Source organism: Phaenicophaeus curvirostris, chromosome 5, assembly GCF_032191515.1.
Source record: "Phaenicophaeus curvirostris isolate KB17595 chromosome 5, BPBGC_Pcur_1.0, whole genome shotgun sequence".
NCBI lineage: Eukaryota > Metazoa > Chordata > Aves > Cuculiformes > Cuculidae > Phaenicophaeus > Phaenicophaeus curvirostris.
In genome coordinates this window covers 30,322,312-30,341,717 of record NC_091396.1, presented here as the reverse complement: position 1 = coordinate 30,341,717, position 19,406 = coordinate 30,322,312, and the positions used below count along the sequence as shown (strand labels likewise).

The 19,406-nt window shown below is 38.4% G+C and overlaps 1 protein-coding gene across 3 annotated transcripts; it reads right to left on the bottom strand.

The window, feature by feature from the left end:
• Positions 1–423: 423 nt before the first annotated feature.
• Positions 424–16,253, bottom strand: LOC138721259 (photoreceptor outer segment membrane glycoprotein 2). Of its 3 annotated transcripts, XM_069858161.1 has the most exons (5): positions 16,083–16,253; positions 10,657–11,325; positions 6,594–6,840; positions 4,940–5,206; positions 424–934 (listed from the first exon to the last, which is right to left on the bottom strand). In XM_069858161.1, the coding sequence occupies exons 2-4, from the start codon at positions 11,235–11,237 to the stop codon at positions 4,940–4,942; spliced, it is 1,095 nt and encodes a 364-aa protein (XP_069714262.1). In that variant the 5' UTR covers positions 11,238–11,325; positions 16,083–16,253; the 3' UTR covers positions 424–934. The 3 variants fall into 3 exon arrangements, with proteins under 3 accessions (XP_069714262.1, XP_069714261.1, XP_069714264.1); XM_069858160.1 differs by lacking the exon at positions 424–934 and having other exon boundaries at positions 4,444–5,206; XM_069858163.1 differs by lacking the exon at positions 424–934 and having other exon boundaries at positions 4,444–5,206; positions 16,147–16,239.
• Between the last annotated feature and the right edge of the window lie 3,153 nt (positions 16,254–19,406).

The window sequence follows — 19,406 nt, the reverse complement described above, 5'->3', positions numbered from 1 at the left end:
CTCAGACTTCTATGCAACTTCTTTAAGCAATCCAGTTTACATAGTCCAGTTAGTTGGCCTCAATTACTTGATATACAGCAGCAGGATGTGATGTGTCTCCTCATAAATAAGATCTCCCCCTGTGCTCTGTGAGCTTCACACCATTATGGGTCTTTGCTAAACTCCAGAATACTGCATGCAGAGCCTCAAGCATTCCCATAATGGGAAACCGATTGAAAGCATGTGTACCAAACGATTTGTAAGATTTTAAATATAATAAATCTTGTGTTGTAAAGAACAGCTTTATGGTACATGCAATTAAAAAAAAAACCAGCTTTGCAGAAGGGAGGTTTCTAGCTTCTGAGGAAATAGCTGTGTTCATTTTTTGAATATAAAAATTCTAAATGTGCCTTATTTGTATATTTTTTTTAGTATCATTATTTTTTCTTTATGTTGACTGTGTAGAGCAAGTGTTTTCAGTAGTAATCAGAAAGATTTAAAGGAAGACCATCATAATTGGAGTTTACAGGAACTGTCGTGATGCCTGCACCAGAAAGTGAACGTTGAAATGTTTCAGTTATTTTTAATGAAGACCTTCATGAAGAAGATAGTTTTATGCATAGGTGAGTTCTATACTCTGGAAGCTGTTGTATAAATGTATTGTTATTGACTCTGACTGGATTAAGCATTAATAACAAATAGGATAAGAGGTGTCCCCCAAATCGTATTTATTTCTGTATCTGAGCAGATGCTTTGGCTTAAAGGCTTGGCTAGCTAATGCCATTTCTGTCATTGTAAGTTACGGAGAATTAAAGATGGAGTCTGTGCTGCTACCTCAGTTTGTTTTCTTGGTCCCATGGCCGTAATCTTAAATAGTCAGGGAAACCCAAACTATTGTGCCAGGTGCTGTAAAGGAAGCTGGATCTGTAGCATGTCCTTCCGCTGTCTGAGGAAACTAATACCTATAACACCAAGAAGAAAGCATTTATTTAGTCACGTAGAATTTAACCTGATTACTGTGAAATGAGCTGTCATCTTTTTGTTATCTATCTGGATTGAATGCCTGTACAGAATAGAAATTACCAAACTAATGACTAAGTAATTACTTGTTACAGTCAAGACAGGGGCGGTTCCCTGTGAAAGGTGTGCTGATACTTGGTAATCCCAGTGCTGGCCCCTGTTGCAGATTTTGGCAGCTCACTAGTAGACAATGGTTAACTTGCCAAATATCAACTAGTCTTTTATGGTAAATTGCGTTCTCTTTGCAAATGAGTTGTATGGGGGCCAGGGAAAATGTGTAGCTAGACAGTTACACCTGCTCTTTATGCTAACGTGTTACAGTAACTACTGCATGAAATTCTTGTGTCTCTACAGAGGTGCTCAGGCTGGATGATCCTTTTAGTTAGCTCTTCCTTCCAAATTTGTTTTTCAGAGCAGGTTCTTGACAAATCCGTCATACAGGGACCTCCACCAGAGAGTTACCAAAAAAGTAAGACTGCATCTGTTGTTGTTCTGCAAGCTGAATAGATTACGTAGAGACATTTGTTGTTTTTAAGTGATGCAGGATGTTAGGATGTCTGCTTCTATAGTTAAATGCTTTTTGCCATGAGGAAATCCTTCCTAAAATACAGAGTAAGCTTTCCTTCTTTCTTCCCCTCACCGTTTTTTTTTTAAAAATTTATACTCTTATTTCCTGTTTTATAAGCTTTTTCGTCAAGCTGAACCTTTCCTCACTTTTATTTATTTTGCATTTGTTAAAATTTGTATATTCTTAGTCCTTTTGATTCAATTTTCCCTAATAGAACAGATCTCCTGTAGATATGATTTGGGTTTTTCTTCTTTTAGGTATTTCTGAGTAATTGAAAACTGGTTTTCCAAATACAGATAAACTGAAATTGTTTTTGAGGAAGCATTTGCTGTTGACTGACGTGTGGCACTTTGTGTACTCATCTGAGAAAAAGTAAGTTGCATTTTTAAAACTCCTATTGCAAAGTCTGATTAATTTATAGTACATAACTGTCTTTATCCTTGATCTCTCAAGGTAGTAAAACTTTTCAAGTTCATTCTTTTCCGGTGTGTATCAGCTAATTTTAGTGCTGCTGGTAAGGCTCAGGACACTGTTGTGCTCGGTGTTCTGCAACACTACCACCACAACAGACTGGGATGCAACAGTCATATTTTTGGCTCTCAAAAATAGTTGAAGAACTCATGTACCAGTTAAATTTAATTTCCATACTTATCAAAGTAATTGAAATCAAGAATAGAAGCAGACACATGGGTAAATGCAATACAAAGGAAAGTGTTAACATAGTTCTTGCAAAGGGAAGTTTCAGCTTACAAATCTGACTGTTTTAAGGAGTCAGTGAGCATGGTGAGGGTGTTGAACCAGACAGTATAATGTTGAATTAAAAAACCTTTGAATAGTGTCCTCCAGTGAACTCCTAAAAGAAGCTGTTATGAGATAAAAAGAAAGAACCAGTCCAGCGACAAAGTAAAATATTAAATGGTGTATTTTCAAAATGGAAGAAGCTTAAAAACTGACTTCTACAGAAATCTGCATATTTTCTCTGTCCAACATTTTCAGAAGTGATTTGAGAAGCTGAATTAGAAAGTGACAAATTCTGCCAATGATACAGAGATGTTCAGTTAAAAAGCCTATAATGAGTGTTTACAGGAGGCCATTATGAAACTTAGTGTCTGGATAATAACAAGATCCAGTTATTGCTGCATGCACATTAATGGACCTATGCAAAACTAACATCTCACAATATGGTTTTGTATTTGTATCAATGATTTTTCTTAGCATTTTTATGGATAGATCTTGAAACATGTTTTCTCTATACTCAGAAACAGTCAAAGCAGCAAGCAGGTATTCTTAGGAAAAGAAAAGGAAAACCTTTTTAGTTCACTATGTTTTCAACTCTGCACATGCAGTGCTGTTCATTTAAAAATACTGAATAGAGGAGAGTTAGAAAATTATCAAAGTTGTGAAACAACTTCTGTAGAAGGAAAGATTAAGTAGCTGCTTCTTCTAACCTGGAAAAGGTTGTAAAATCAGAAATGGCTTGGGAGGAATAAATAAGGAGTAACCATCAGCTGTGTCTCGTAGCATTGATTAGGGGATACCTGATTATGTTGTCAGGGAGTCAACAAGCAAAGAGAAGCAGTTTTTCATGTGATGCAGAATTGAATCAAATTAAAAATTGAAGCTTGTTGTGTGTGTTTTGGATGTCATAAGCATGGATTGATTTGAAGTACTACACAAATTCATGGGTGGGGGTGGGAGGATGGGGTGTGTGCAAAGTCCACTGAGATTTATTAAAGCACTGATATAAATACCTTATCAGTCATACTAAGATCCCAAACTGCTGTTCCTTGGCAGTTAGGAGGCTTTGTCAGGGAAAGAACTTTTTTCTAATGGTCTTGCTTCTCACAGGTCATCTGCTACTGCAGACAGTCAGCCCTCTTCTCCCCATCTGTTCAGTTTTATTTTTATCATACTTAAGTATAGACCTAAAATTTTAAGAAGTGGAGCGATTGCCTTTGACATTACAATAATGCATTTAGCCTGCTACGATAACAGTATAGGTTTTTATATCACTTTATTTACAACATAATATTTTGCTATAAGTCTTGGTTATTCTAGTGTCATGGGAGAAAACATTGGACAGGTAAGAGATTTTTGTACTGTTACATTTGTACAGAGTGATATGATAACTTTTTATTTGATTATATACAAAGAATGCACAACCTGTCCAAAGTTATATTCAAACAATGTATTATTTACAAGATAAACAAATAAAATATTTTGTGCAGTGTTTTGTTGTCTATTCTGAGTCTGTAGTTTTGGCTTGCTTGCAACTGTTAATGCTGTATTACAGTCATAGGGCATCCTGTAACTATAAGTGCCTTGGACGTGGGACAGTTTCACTCATGCATCAACGAAGTTCCTAGGCTCAAAGCTAGGAACGTGATGGGGGAGCTGTCAGTCTGTCTTTGTCTTCATCGGTTCCAAATAATGCCTTATATTCCAGCCCCTGGATTTATGTAGATTATTTAAAAATTAGGAGCTCTTTAACATCTAGGATCATAGATTTTTTTTTTTAATGGGAAGTATTTGTTCGTTTTTAAACCTGTGCTATCACATGCTACTTGGAATTTTAATATTGCAGCATCAGCTGTCAATTTGTTTGCTTGAATAGAGATCTTTTAGCAGTACCTGTTGACTTTCAGGAGATGTGTAGCAGCTGGCTTTCTCTAAACCATGAGGGGAAAAATGAAGGAGATACTTCAGATTGTTTTGGGGGGGGGAGGTGGAAATGAAATACATGATGCTAACTTTCATTACCTTCAACTCAGTTTCACCTAGATAGTAGGCTCTTTCAAGAACAGCTGCAATATATGTGTATTTGGGCTACAATTTCCCCTGTCCCAGCTGGGGCTCTATTCTAACAGAGTTTACATTTCAGTGTTTTGCATTTTTTTGAAGAATCTTTTTATCTAGTGTAGTAATTTCTTTTGTGATTTCTCTCCTGCTGGGATTTCTATAGGTGTAATGACAGTAATGACCAACTTTGGTATGTAGTAGGCTCATCTGTGCATTAGTAGGTGTAGATCCACCCTACATGGGGAACATTTTCTCATGTATAATGTTTATTCTGATGTGTTTAGGCCATGAAAGAAGTACGTAAGCAAGGGGAAGGGAGTAGGAAAATTCCATAAGATTGTTTTATGTGGTGCTGAAAATTGGGGATTTCACAAGAATGAGTAAAGAAAATACATTCAGCGAAGTAGTACCAATATTTTTGGATCTGTCACCAGTCTATGGCTTGTTCAATTACCATAGTAATTTTCCTACTTTTACTTACCTCCCACCCTGACCCGCAGTGAAAAATCTGGCAACTGTAAGACTGTAATATGTCAAAGCTACACCTGTGATGCCATTTCTCTGAAGACTTACCTAGCTAGCTGCTGGGATAGATTTTGTTGTAACATTGGGTTTGCCACAGTTTGTGTTTTGAACATCAATGTTGGGGTCGTTCATGCCTGAGACAGTGGAGATCTGGTTGGCTTTGCCAAGGTTCTTAATTACATTGATGTTGTGTTTGGCAGTTTCTACAAAGCTGTTTTCCAGTAACCAACCATCCGATTCACCCTCCAGATCTCCTAGCAGAAGGACGTTCTTCATTGCTGTTTGTAGGTACCGGACACCAATAAGTACAGTGAGCTGTAAGAAACAGTTAATGGTTAAACAGTTTAAATTACTGCCTCAATCCCACCACTAAATCAGGTTTCTGACTTGTGTGTTTACAGGCCTAATGATTGATATAGAGTACAGCAGACAATTTCTGCAATATAACCATTCTCCCAATTAATTACATTTTTTTATTTGAATGAAAAGTACCAGAGAGAGATTGATTGAGTCTCTCTCCATTCTTTTGATTGCTTTCCTGTTTGCACATTATTAGCATAGAAATACCTAGAATTACTTGGGAACACTGCAGCCTCGGAGACTACAACCGATTGCTGTGGAATGAGTGATCAATTAATGGAACTATCAGCCTTTGGGGGAAAAAAAAAATAAAATTGTTGTCTATTAATTTCTGTAGTCTTTTTCCACCGACCTTTATTAAATTGGTATTTCCTCTAAGGAATTTAATGTTTCATATGTAAGCCATATGTGTCCTACATGTCACGGCATTCAGATTAAGAAGGGGGGCTGATAGTAGAGGCTTAAGTCTAAGTTTAGGAAAAAGCCCTACTTTCATAGTTCTGTTGGAATTGACATCAGCGTGCCTTGCTTGTCAACATTTAAGGGAACATGGAGAGCAGGCTCACAGCTGTTTTATGTGCTGCCAAAGGCCTTTTGTTCCTAGTACCACCACCTCATCTAGCACTGCCTGAGGACTACTGTGAACTATTTTAATTATAGTGCTAATATTTATGCATAAGCAATAGAGCAATAACCAGAAAAATAAAACTTATTAAAAAGGGAAAAAGCTTGTGTACTTATGGCTGTGCCACTGAGTTGGTCCTTGCCAGCAGAGGACAACCTTCTTCCCAGGTGCCAGTAGAGAGACTGCACCTTTGCAGGCGTATGTACTTGCATGATAAGCAGTGTAATCTACATCTAAGAAGGTATGCTTTGCAAGTACTATCTATGTGAAGCTTTGAAATATTAACACACATGCTCAAACTTTACTATAAACGAAATGAATGTATTCAGCCAAAGACCTCATCAGATTTCATATATTCTTTGTTAAACCTGATTTAAAACAAACCTTCTACCTTTTCCTCTAATATTCTTGTAGTTGTGTCCCCACACTTATCCTGTATCTGACTCCAAATGCCTTGGGGAAGTGAATATGCCATAGTCTCTTGAAAAAGCTCTGTAAATATACAAAATTATATAATGTTTCTCATCTTCTATGAGATTTGCTTCTGCTCTGGGGACTTTGAGAAAGTTGTCTGTTCTAAAGGAAGTCCTTCTTGAAGTGCTTATGGACTTTATATTAGATCCTGAAGCACTTATGGGTTCCACCGAAGTTGTTTCCCATCCTAGAGAACAGAAAGTGTCTGATTAATCCAACACAGACCATTTTTCTGCCTCTTACCTCAAATAACCAAATAAGCAATGCTGCAACACCAATGGATCGCATAATAGCTGTGTAGTAATCCAGCAGGGCCTCTCTGCACCCCTTCACCCAGATATTGAGCTCCTCTGTCAGGAAATCATAGTTGTAGTGAGCGCTGTTGTTTGTCAGCTGGTACTGAATACAGGGTCGAGGGGAGCTTGGGTTGCAGCAGCTGAAGGGTACTCCATCCACCAAGAACTTTCCATCAACATTGCTCTTTAGGCGGCTGCAACAGGACAGAAAATTTGGGCATTATAAATCTGCCATCAGCATCAAGCAGTGTCTGAGAGTTTTATAAAAGGATATAATGCAAGTCAACTGCAATGCAGGCCTTTCCACTGCAACTAAAGGAAAATGAGGATGTATTACCAACTGAAAGAGTTGCTTATGGCAGGAAAACTAAGTTTTTCATTTGTTGTGTTTCGTTAAGTGTGGTATCAGCACAGAATCTCATGCGGTTCTTGGTATTGTGCATCCAAGATGTGGATTCAGTGTTCATGGACGTGTTGCCCTTTTGGGTATCTTTGTGTTGAAAATACTGAAGACAATTTGTGTACTTATTTATCTTAGTGGAACTCTAATGGAGGTTAGGGCCCTAGGAATCTTGTGTTTCACTTCTTCTGGATTGATTTCCAAAACAAGCATTCTTGAAGAGAGAACCTAATACAAGAATAGATAGCATGCCGCAGGAACCTGGCATTTCATCGTTGTGTCCATGTGCAAGAGCTGGTTTCACACATGTTTTGAGATGAGGTCACAGAGGAGTTTCTACTTCTTGTAACTATGCTTTTTGAACTTTTGAAACTTTTTATTTCATTTTCCTCCCCTATAAGTTCAGGAGAAAAACAAACAGGAAAAGAAAAAAAAGAATCAGGAGGGAGAAGAAAAAAATCATAGGATGGAAAGAGGACACAGGCTCAGATTAATCAAGAGTTTCTGGAACGGTTAAAGAAACCTTGGCATTAGTTTTCATTACCTGGTCTTTAGTTAGCACGTCCCCATAAGGACTGCTGTTTCTAAGTGGGGTCTTCAGAGAAATAGATTTACTGTAAAAAGAGAGGATATAAGATGCTGAGAGATGCTCTCACATTTTGGGGGAGTAGTCTCTAAGCATGTATCTCTTTTTCATGCCTATTGCACAAGGCTTAGTTCCTGAGACAGCCCCACAGGTGAGAACCAGGGCCCGTTTGCCTGTTCTAAATGAAATTCTCACCTATAGCCTTTTTTAGGGTGCCATGATGCATGAAAGACAACTTTCTCTTAGATAGCCTGCTTTCAGCATTTACTAATAGAATTTTTAATACTTTCCAAAACATGTCCTCATTAATTAACAATTACAAATCACGTTTTCCTGTTCTACTAAACATAATCTAAAGGGAAAGAAGTCATCACAAGAAATTCATTGGGTGAACAGAAGAAATGAACTCTGTAGCCCAGTGTTTTTCCAGCATTTTAGGACTAAATATATAATGCAAAAAAACCATAAGCTGCTAGGAAGTTCAGTATTTGTGGCTGTGCTGGGCTGGCAGAATAGTTGCTCTCATTTTATTGCTGTGGGCCTGCTAAATACAACCTTCTTTTGTTTTCCTTTTTTTTGAGTTGTTGTTGTTGGCATGTTTTGTTTAACATCCGTAAAAAATATTTTCCTTAACATCTTTCCACATAAGTTAGGAAGTTCATCTGCCATTTCCCATCTAAGAGTGGGTTAGGCATGAATTCTTTTCCATTTTAAAGTGACTGTCATGTTTCTGGTAATGGCAATAGAATGAATCCAATAAAAAAGAATCCAAGTAATCCACCGACTTAAATGTGCAAGCAGCGTAACAGGCATTAGGCAAAACCATTCAGTGGGGGAAAACAAGAAAGGGAGCCAGAGTTGTACAAAGCAGAAGGCTTGAATGTAGGAGGAGGAAAATAACCTCAGACAGGAAGGCGAGTACATTGTGCATGGGGAGATTTTACCTGGGCCAGCACAATCTCCTATATATTTCAGTGACATGACCCAAATGTAGTACAACATCAAAATGGTTAAAATACAGTCTCTTACACCAGGTCATGAGCTATTCTTTTGCTCCCAAGCACCAATTTAATTTTTTTTTTCTTTCTGCCACATGTTAAAGAGGAATCTTCTTTCTACTGCCAACAGCAGCAGTTTCCAGAGTTTGGTTACGTCTCCCTGCCAGTGCGTTTCCTCTGCTACTGGCAAATTACAGAATGTTGTATTTTGGTACTGTTAGAAGGGAACACCTTGGTAACAGAGCTCAGGGAGCAACACATTCACTGCTATTTGTTATTGCAGTTCAAAGTTGTTATGGTAGTGTAAAGCAAAACTTGCTTTTGAGACTATAAAATTATGAGGTTTTTTTTTTACCCCCAACCAAAGCAATGGTAGGATTGTATGGCTATAACCTGCTTCACTCTCCTACCATTCCTATTGGTTCTCTCCATGTCTTGTTACCTTGTGGTGTCGGCAGTGGAGATACAGGTGAGAGGGGAGGGAAGAGGATTATGAAAGAAGGTGAAAAGTTCAGTTTTGTGAAGGTTACATGCAAGTTGACAGCGTGTCAGTTCTCACCTGCTTGGTTGACTAAGAGGCAAAGTACTAGTTGACGTACAGTACAAATTGAAACCAAGGAAAATATTTGGTTTCTTTGCCATCCTTTGTGACTATTACCGACTGGACTTTGCTTCGAACAACATTTTGTATCAAATGTTTCACTACCAGGTTTTTGGAAGTCGTAGTATAATTTGGTTATACAACACCAACTTGGGTTCTAGCAATCAAGATGGAATTATCCAATATATACACAGGAAAAGAAATTCTGCGGTGTACTTAATTCCTTTACACACATTTCTCTGGCATCTTCTGCCTCCATGGGGTAAAAATTAGCTGACTGCATATTCTTGAAATAATGGCAGAGCACAGGCGACTCCAGAAATGAAAATGGATTTTAGCTAAGATTCTGGGTAAAACATTACTGTTTCTACATCTCACAGAAAGAAAAGGCAATATGTTTTACTTTTACCTTCATAGTAAGATCCTACTCTCAAGTTCCTCTGGACCATCTTTGTTGTCATGTCACTTTTCAGTGTAGAACCAGGATTTAAAACACATTTTGGATCAGTCTGCTTTGTGTCACTGTTGCTTTCCAAGTTCTCTCTCAAGAACACTTGTTCTAAAGTTTGCTTTATTTTGATAGCCAACTGCTTTACATGTGTTGATGCCCTCCTAGATCCTGTCCTCTAGTATATTTGCAGCTCTGTATGTATGCTTTGCTATGGTGGCAGGTTGCAGATTCTGTGAAACTAAGATCTTTGGCCTCCCTTCCTCTGGTTTTATTGTCTCTGATTATTGAGTTCAACAAAACAGAACGCTTGACAAATACCAGTCAAGCTTTTTGTATTTGTCTTTCCCAGGAGCTGCTTTGCTCCATTCAGTGAAGGCTTTTCTTTTCAGCTTTAGAAGAATTCTTATATATTGGATTGACAACGTGTTAATTTTGCGTTACCTTTTCTATGACCTGTAAGAGTCACCAACTCTTCTTTCTTGAGCATGTAATTTCACAATTGCTACACTGTGTGAAGCACCACCAATGAAAAGTTCAGGGGGTTTCTCTTCCTTTTTTCATGCAGTATGTGTGGTGTTGGCAGCTTCTTACATGTGAACATATAGATTTGAACCTGGGTTTGCAAAATCTAATATCTTGAACAAAAATCTTTGTGTTTAGGTTTTACTGCACAATGTATCAATAGTATAATCCTTTTTTTCTTTCTATTATCAGCTCACTAGACTTGATATTTTGAGGTAGCTAATCCACCACATTAAAAAAGCAAAGATACACCATTGCTTTGTTTAGCAACTCAAAAAATCATCAAAATTCAGCTTTTGATTGTTCATGCAGTTAGCATATTTTGTGAGTAATGTGGCCATTCTAAGTTCTTTGGATTAAGAGATAAAGGTCCAGTTAAAACTAGTATCTACTTTGCTTTCTTGAATGAGTTTTTCTCCTAGAATTTTTTGTTACGACAAATATATACTTACTCCAGAACTTCCTTGGAAGCCATATTCAGATAACGAGCAGATACCCACTGAATTTCAAACCAGTCTCTAAAGCCATTGTTTCCACAGCATTGGAATCCAATTTGTAACATATCCACTGTTTTCTTTAAGAAACATCGGCCGGGTATGTCCGTGTCCTTATAGAACTTAATAGCATCCCTCAGGCCCAGATACAGAGACTCTTCCAGCTCATTCCTCATGGTATAGCACATGAGAGCACCCACCAGGATGCAGAAGGTAAAACAGAAGGTACATACGATGTATGGCAGCATAACTAGTTTCCATCGAGAGAACTTATTGGCATCTGAGCAGTCATAGCAGATTTTGCCACCCAGAAAGTTGATGATACATGCTATGACCCCTACAGAGATCAGCATGTTGGGGACAGAGTTAACATCCCCTTTTGCCATCACTTCATTGCGTTTCTTGATTTCTATTTTCAGAAAGAGGCCAAGACTGAAGAGAACGATCCCACTCACTACAGAAACCCAGTTGAGGATCCACAAGATCTGAGCCAATTTGTCCCTCTTAGTTTTTGTGAATTTTACTTTGAGGACAGCCATAGTCAGACGTGCGCTAGGAAAAGCAGCGTAGGTCAAGGAAAGCTTGAAAGCTGATTAGGAGCATTTATCCAAGGCATGCAGTAGAAATCTGAAGAAGAGAGAGAGAGATTACTGTCTATTTGACTAGGTATTTATAGAGACTACAGAAAACTTCCTGTACAGCCTCTCACGCTCCGAGTCCTACCAAAAATTTATTGGTTCAATTTCATGCCATGGGAATCATTTATTTAAAAATAAATAATCTAAGAAACGACTAGAGCAACTAAAAACAAGTGAACAGTAGAACCAATGAACCCTGAATTCCTATGGATTTTTGTTGACCAATTTTCTTTGTAGGCTTTCTTGTGTCTGGAAGTGAGCTGATCTGCTCTCTTTCCCTCTAGGAAACTTGTGGTGCCTTTCCCTTCTATTTGTTGCCTGTATTTTCTTGATAATTCTAGGAATAATTACTTCTTAGATTACTGTGTTATGGTCAGATTTGCATTCAGAAGTTGAACAAGCAGCGCAAACAAGCTGATGCATACAGCATAATCACATAAGCTTTTTTTTTCCATATGGAAACATATGGAAAACATTTTTTTTTCCATATGGAAAAAATTGTGAAAATAGCTCTAGAAACAACATCTTATGGGTATTTTCAGTCATTTCATGGATTACATGCAGTAAAACATGGTTTTACTAGCAAAATCGAATTTTATTTCTACAATTGTACTACTAAGATGATCACTCTGGCAGAAACTGCAGGGGAACTGACTGTGGTTATCCACAGACACAGAATGTTCAACGAGTAGTGGAACTATCAATAACTGTATTAGTTTTCTAGAAAATATTATCAAAATTTTATTAACTTCTAAGAGCTATCACCCAAATATATTACTAGTAAAGAAACCACTTCACCACTTTTTTTCCTCTTGATCTGGCATAAAAACACTATGATTTTTATGCAAATTAATATATCACCCTCCAACTAAGGAAAAAACCAGCAGTTTAAGATCCTCTATTTCTTTCTCTGCCTGCCTGATCTTCCTTTCTTTCTGAAAGTTCTTATTAAAAAGAAATGGTTGGAATAGTGTGATGTATCAAACAGGGCCTATTTAATCCTTAGGGAATCACTGTTTCTGTCTTAACCTCTGCTCCTGCACCTCAAGTTGCTTGTTCTTTCCCTTTGGCCCAAGAACTGTGACAATTGCACCTTATTCCAACCGTTCTACTGTAGACTGGTTTTCTTTCCAAGTCCCCCATATTCCAGGCAGAATCCTACACTTAATTCTTGGTTGCACTTTCTGCAATAACCTTGACTTCTTCACTAACCATTGGAACTGCTTTCACTCTCCCAGCTGAAGAAGACTGCAGACCAAGTGATGCCACAATAATTTTTTGAAGGGGAACCATTTGAAAAATATCAGGGAACCACTGATATGTTTAGTAATTTACATCATGTGTATTTTATTATCTTGTGTTTGTTACGCCTGCTATTGTGTTATTAATGGTCCTTTAATAACTTTCCCACATGATCTACAGACTCTTTTATTTTTCTCTCCAAAGATTACAATGATGGGCATAGATTATACTCTGAGAGACTTGCCCCCCTGCCAAGTTTCAAATCTGATATTTCAAATTTCATAGCTTCTGTGACTTCTGTGTTTCAAGATCTGTCTTCTTTTCCCCAGCTATCAGTGGAGAAAAAGACACCATTTTTCCCAGGACTCTTAACCTTGCTTCTCTGCATCACTACTAACAATTTCTCCTTTTCACTAGAAAGCAGCTAATAATATCCAAGATCTATAGGCTGGTAAAGCTGGAGACAATGTGTTTTTGGTGTACGTGATGTGGTTGCAGAACTATGCTGCGCTACCTCAGGATCAAACCATGAACCTTTATGCTTCTTTAATGCTTCTGATGCTTTGCGATTGCCTTTCTTCAACATATGCAAGATATATGGAGTTTTTCTCTCTTTCCTCCCCAAAAAACCTAGTCTGAGCATGGTCATGTTTTTATATGATTTTAGTCATCTAATTCCACTAACATAATGGTATCTATACACGATAAAATGCAATCCTGTGAATACAGGGAAAGAGAAGCATAAGCATAATTATTCTTGTGTAGTATTTTTTAAGCTAGTGGACTCTACTGCTTAACTTCTTCTGAATAAAACAGCATGAAAACCACCTACAGACAAGCTGTACGGAAGTAGGGCTACACTCACGCACTAAAGGATCCACCCCTGCCACAAAGCTTAACATTAGGTAAGCAGATTGTTGTCGAGTACTATTTAAAAAGGCAGTGCTCTCCGGTACCTTCATCTGTATGTGTCAGAAGGTATCAATTCTATTTGTACAGGCAAGCAATATGTTTTTTCATTCATATCAGGATATGGTTAGATCACAGAATCACAGAACAACCAGGTTGGAAGAGACCCACTGGATCATCGAGTCCAACCGTTCCTATCAAACACTAAACCATATCCCTCAGCACCTCATCCACCCGTGCCTTAAACACCTCCAGGGAAGGTGAATCAACCACCTCCCTGGGCAGCCTGTTCCAGTGCCCAATGACCCTTTCTGTAAAGAATTTTTTCCTAACGTCTAGCCTAAACCTCCCCTGGCGGAGCTTGAGGCCATTCCCTCTTGTCCTGTCCCCTGTCACTTGGAAGAAGAGGCCAGCACCCTCCTCTCTACAACGTCCTTTCAGGTAGTTGTAGAGAGCAATGAGGTCACCCCTCAGCCTCCTCTTCTCAAGGCTAAACAACCCCAGCTCTCTTAGCCGCTCCTCATAAGGCCTGTTCTTCATGCATTTGAATATTAAAACATTTTAATGCCTGTGAGATCTATTCCATTCATGTTGCGTTTATTTTCTCCTGCTTTTACAGAAGAAACTAATTCCCCTCAGAACTATTCATCTCTTTATATCTTTTGAACAATACACAGAATAGTGTGCAAAATGCACAGACAACAATTTCTTTACACCATTATTTTACAATATTCTTCGGATCTCATTTAAAGGGATCATGCTCTGCCAGCTCAGAGTTAAGCTTCCATATGAATTCAGCTGACAGCTTGTCTGCTAAGCCCAGAGACAGTATCTTGGATTGCTTTGCCAATTAAGCAGTTCATGACTTGAACTTAAATAGCTGTAGATGGCTGCTGCAAATAGGTTTATTTGCCGCTGATACTCAGGTCTCAGAGCTCACAATAGAGAGAATCTGTTGTGAAATTTCCTAGCTGCTGATGCGCAGTTCACATTTAATGGCCAGTGTATCTGAATACGTCTCTCACTGTTATGCCTCCAAATTGTCAGGCACACGTATAGTGGTGGTGTCACTGACAACACCCTACTTTCCAAACATCTTTTGCTTTAACATTTGAACAAAAGTTGCAAACAATTCTACCTTTTCTTAGAATTCATGTTCTTGAGAGGCGTTTTTAATTTTGGAAGATGTAAATTTGAGATTTTTTGTCATATTCTAGCCTTAAAGAAACTTAAAGATAAATTCCATAAGCAGGAAAACATTCAGTCTCTTGTAGCTATTCTGATATATCTCCCTCCCCCATCTTCAGATGCCCAAAGATAAAAATATGACAAATTTATGTGCTAGCGCTACTCTCCTAGTAAGTCCTTGCCTCCAGTAATTCTCATACGGTATTTCCAGCTTACTTGGTGCAAATGTTGTATTGTTAGAAGACCAGATTTCATGGAATATTCACATTCATCTAACAGAGATACCAATGCCACGGTCCTCCAGCAGTGTAAGGTCTGCTATTTCATATGAGTCGTTCTGGCAGAGGAAAGCGGAGGTGAGTGACTGGTTGTTATCACTCGTTGACTGACCCTGACTGTCACTGACCTACCTGTGATTGCACAAAGGATCTCTGCGACTACTGTGCTTGCTGTGAAACTTTGAATGTGTCAAGTCTAGGACAGAACAATTTATCTAATCTGTTCACGTGTTCCCAGCTTCTGCGTGAATAATTCTCATGAGATTATTTTTTCCTATTTTGTCTGATTATTTTTTTGACTGAATTTCTTTTAACAATGAGAAGACATTATTCCCATCATAATGAATTTTATAACAACACCATAAGATTATTCTTTCCCTAACCGTTCAGTGGAGGATGGAATATATTTATTGGCATAAGATGTGTTGCCACACAAATGCTGCTGCATCGTAGCATTTTTTTAAGCACCCTGAAGAAAGTTCTTCCAGATGAAAAAACATGCAGTTATGAGTTAAAAGTGTCATTGTCTTGCACTGCGATATTTACCTATTCTTCTCCAAGTTACATTTGGCAATGGGCTACTGTAAACCACAAATGCTCCCAGTAGTTCAGTGGAACACTTCTATAAAAATTCTTGGAAACACACCTCACTGTTGCACATGAGCCACTCCAGAGATATGAAGTACAGAGACACAGACATTTTTTTCCCAGCTATCAGAGAGCAAGCTGTATTTTATTCTAAAATGGGAGAAATGTTTCTTTAAACAGAAGAAGCCAAATAAACATGGAAGTCTCTCACGTTACCAATACTATTGTCATGCTTCCCTTGTCTAACTCACTTTGAACACAGCTTCCCTCAGCATATAGCAGCTTTTTGTTTCCAAAATTTTGCCACCTACCTGTTCCTTTGCTATTAAATTCCCTAGCTACATAGAACAAGACATAGCACAGCTATTTATTTGTTTGTAACAATTGCTTATCAAATGCATATTGTCCAAAGAAACTTGGCTTGCAGTTTTGTCATAAACAAAGCAAATCTTATCTTACTGATTTCACTAAAATCTGACATTTTAGCTAAACACGCATTCACGGGTGTGGTTTATTGTAAAAAAAACCCCAAACCACTTACCTGCTTCAGAGGACTGAACAGGATCTTGAAACTGGTAACTTGCTGAATACAGGGGAGAAAATACCTGGATCAAGCATCCTGAGGAAGATTGAAGCGTTGATTTCTTGATGCCTGTGTAGTTCTTCTGCCTTTACACTGACTCGCCAATGGAGATGGAAAAAAAAACCAACAGACTTCAACTCTCCTGCCCGCACTAATCTCTCTTTCATCTCTAATCGTAGCTAAGAGATTTATTTCAAGGTTCTTATGCCACCAGGTTAAATCCCTCAAAACAGGCCAATTAACTGAGTGTGAACTGAGATCTCACCAACAAAATGGATTTATAGTAACTTCTTTTAGTTTTCACTGCCAGAGGTTTGGACTAGTAAGCAACAGAGACTGTTCTTCAGTACCTGCTAAAGTCTTCATTGGTTCTTAACAATAGATATGGGTCTAAGAGAGAACACAATGAGAATAATGAAACTCTGTGCTTCTGTGGGAAATGAAAATCTACCTTAGGCAAGTATCATTTACTTTAGCTGTTACATGTCTTACCCATCATCACATATTTTGTTGTTTCAGGTGGAATTATCTGTCATCTGTGTATTGGCTATGACTGTGTCCAAGAATGGAACTCAAATAACCAGGAGCAATTGGATCGTCCTGTATGACTCACAGTAGATTCTGGTATGGGAAGCTTTCCAGGTTCAAGAACAATCTATTAGAAACCTCTGTCCTAGACTCTTAAAAGCTTTGTGCAAGCCAGAAGGTAAAGTATCTTGTCCTCTGGCATTTTTGAGCCAAGCATTTAGCAGTTTGTGGGATGGACATAGCTGGGTAGAATTGGCAACAGCAGTGGTGACAAGGGGAGTCTGCAGCTACGCTTAATCAAGTTACTGGTGATGTTAATACCAGAACTGAATCACTTAAGCAGGACCATATAGACCAAGTTTGGTCTATAGCGTCCATAATACATCAGCACAGCAGAGTTCAGTGAGCATGACCGGCTGCAAGGGACCTTGCACCAGGGATTCTAGTGTATATGAATATTCTTAGAAGCATAAACTGTCTTCTCCCAGCTAATGATGTATAATAAACTGATACCTTTGTATTACTGTAACTCTAATTTTGTATTTTGGCAATATGCCTGTTCACCTCATTTATAGCCTCTTGCTTTCAGAAATCCCACTGCACGCAGTATTATCACACTTACTGTCAGGGAAAGATGAAAGATTTGCAACTCAGTCTAGCAGAGTTTTGAGTAAAGCAGAGACAAGAATATCTAACAACAGTATCCTAAGAAGAAAAAAAATTAAGACCTGTTCACTTGCCAGAAGTCATTTCATACCTTACTGCGTGGAAGAGGGAGACTCATAATTGCCAGTGTCACTTTGTGCCTCCACAGGGTGAAAAACTTCAAGGACTTGTCTCAATAGGATGAAGTCATACGGTGAAGTTCTCTTCAATCAAATTCATAACCAATGTTTATGCTGAAAGCTCCATCCAACAATGCACTGTCCAGTACTGTATGGTAAACTTGGTCAGAGCTGCTTCCTTGGTGTGTGGGTGGACCCTGGAGCCATAAAGGCTCAACGTACCTTTTGCTGGCAGCTTCAGTTCAGAAAAATATAAATTACTGTACCTTTAGCTTTTTTAAAAGAGAGCTTCCAGCTTTCTATCTTGCTTATGTGCTGCTGTGCAGCACAGCCGGGAAACTTCAGATCAAGAGCATATGTGGTACATCTGTTACCTGTTGGAATTACTATATATACGGACTGCACAAATGCTTGCATATGATCAAATTATACCCCAACTGCATTGAATTAGTCCTGTGCACACAGGTCATTCATGCTTTGGACTTGTACTCATGCAGACTGTAAGGAATAGGAGCTATTAAAACACATACCTTTGTGTACAGATCAGCTCTATGGAGCATATTCAAAAGGTATAAGACATTCCTTGTGGACAGTGCAAGTACACAAATGTACACGTTTCTCTGGGATTTTGACATATTACTCTGGCTGCAATGTGATATATTAGAAATCCTGGACAAATGTCTAAAGTCCTTTTCAATGCCCAGGAAAAAATCATATGTGAAACCTACCCACACATCTATGGAACTCCAGACATATGTTATCCCTGAGCATCCAAAAGTGTTGTTGCCCCAGACACCTGCTAGTAGAAAAATGTTCCTTCCCTGTTGTTGCTTTGTGATATAAACCTAATACTTGAATGCATGACAGAAAGCAAGCAGAAGATGGCAGTGCTGCTGTATGTAGTTTTTCCCTGTGATGCAAAGTAAGAAGCTTTCTGTTCTTTTAGAGGTCACTCACCCAGCTATTGGGAGCTCAGAAATGCATCATTCTAAGAAATAACTTAAATCCAGTCTTATTCAATTAGAGATCAAAGCTACCTGTATGTTTTTTTGTTCTGTCTCATATGGGGAAATGGTTTCAGTTGCAAAGTTTAATATTAAAGTTGAATCATTCAGAAATTAGTTTTGGTTTGTGGCAATCTATAACTAACCATGATGCACTTTCTTACAGACCTGTTGGGAAGCCTGGGCACCAAGATCAGAATGACAGAGTAGGATTTTGTTACTAGGCAGTAACAAAATGGTTGTACATGTCAGTCTGCTACCTATCACCCAGTGGTGTAGAAAGAAAATACAGACTTTCCTGCTAACAGTGGAGATTGCTGGACTGTGGCTTTGGATCTGAAAGAGCTAATTTTCACAAATGTTTGGCCTTATCCGTTTAGTACCTTTCATATATGAGCCCACAAGCAAGGATAAAGGAGCCTAATTAAATAGCTAGTTGGGTTGATGCACACTGCAAAATTTAAGGGAAAAAGGAAATAATAGTGAACTTGAATGAACCGCACTGCACATACGCTGCTAGTCTTCAGGGCTTCTGTATATTTGGGAAACACCATGCAGGTAATGTATCAAACTGGCTCTGATTTCAATCCATAGGAACTGTACTGTCCATAATCTCTGAGTCATCCACTCCTGACTCATGGTGATTCATTATAAATGGAAAACTAAGGCACAAAAGTAGTGTATTCACCTTAAATCAGACCAGCAGTCTAGGGTAAAGCTGGAAAGTGAACCTGTATTTTAAATTGGTTGGTAACTTAAAATTTCCATCTTGGCTGTAACTTTTTTCTGAAGACTAGAATCCATTTCTACAACTTTATTCATCATTAGACCATGCAGCAATCTTGCTTTTCACCTTTGTTCCTTATTCACTATGTATCTTATCATCACAAGCCACCCATTAGGAAGCTTTTTGCAGAATGGAATTATACACCCATTATGATGGCTCACAACAAAATTGCCCTTAG

Coding starts and splice junctions, on each gene's coding strand:
- LOC138721259 (XM_069858161.1), bottom strand. CDS start 11,237: ATGGCTGTCCTCAAAGTAAAATTCACAAAAACTAAGAGGGACAAATTG. Junction 6,841..10,656: donor GCTTCCAAGGAAGTTCTGGA/GTAAGTATATAT, acceptor GTCCTGTTGCAG/CCGCCTAAAGAGCAATGTTG. Junction 5,207..6,593: donor TGCTTATTTGGTTATTTGAG/GTAAGAGGCAGA, acceptor TGTTTCTTACAG/CTCACTGTACTTATTGGTGT.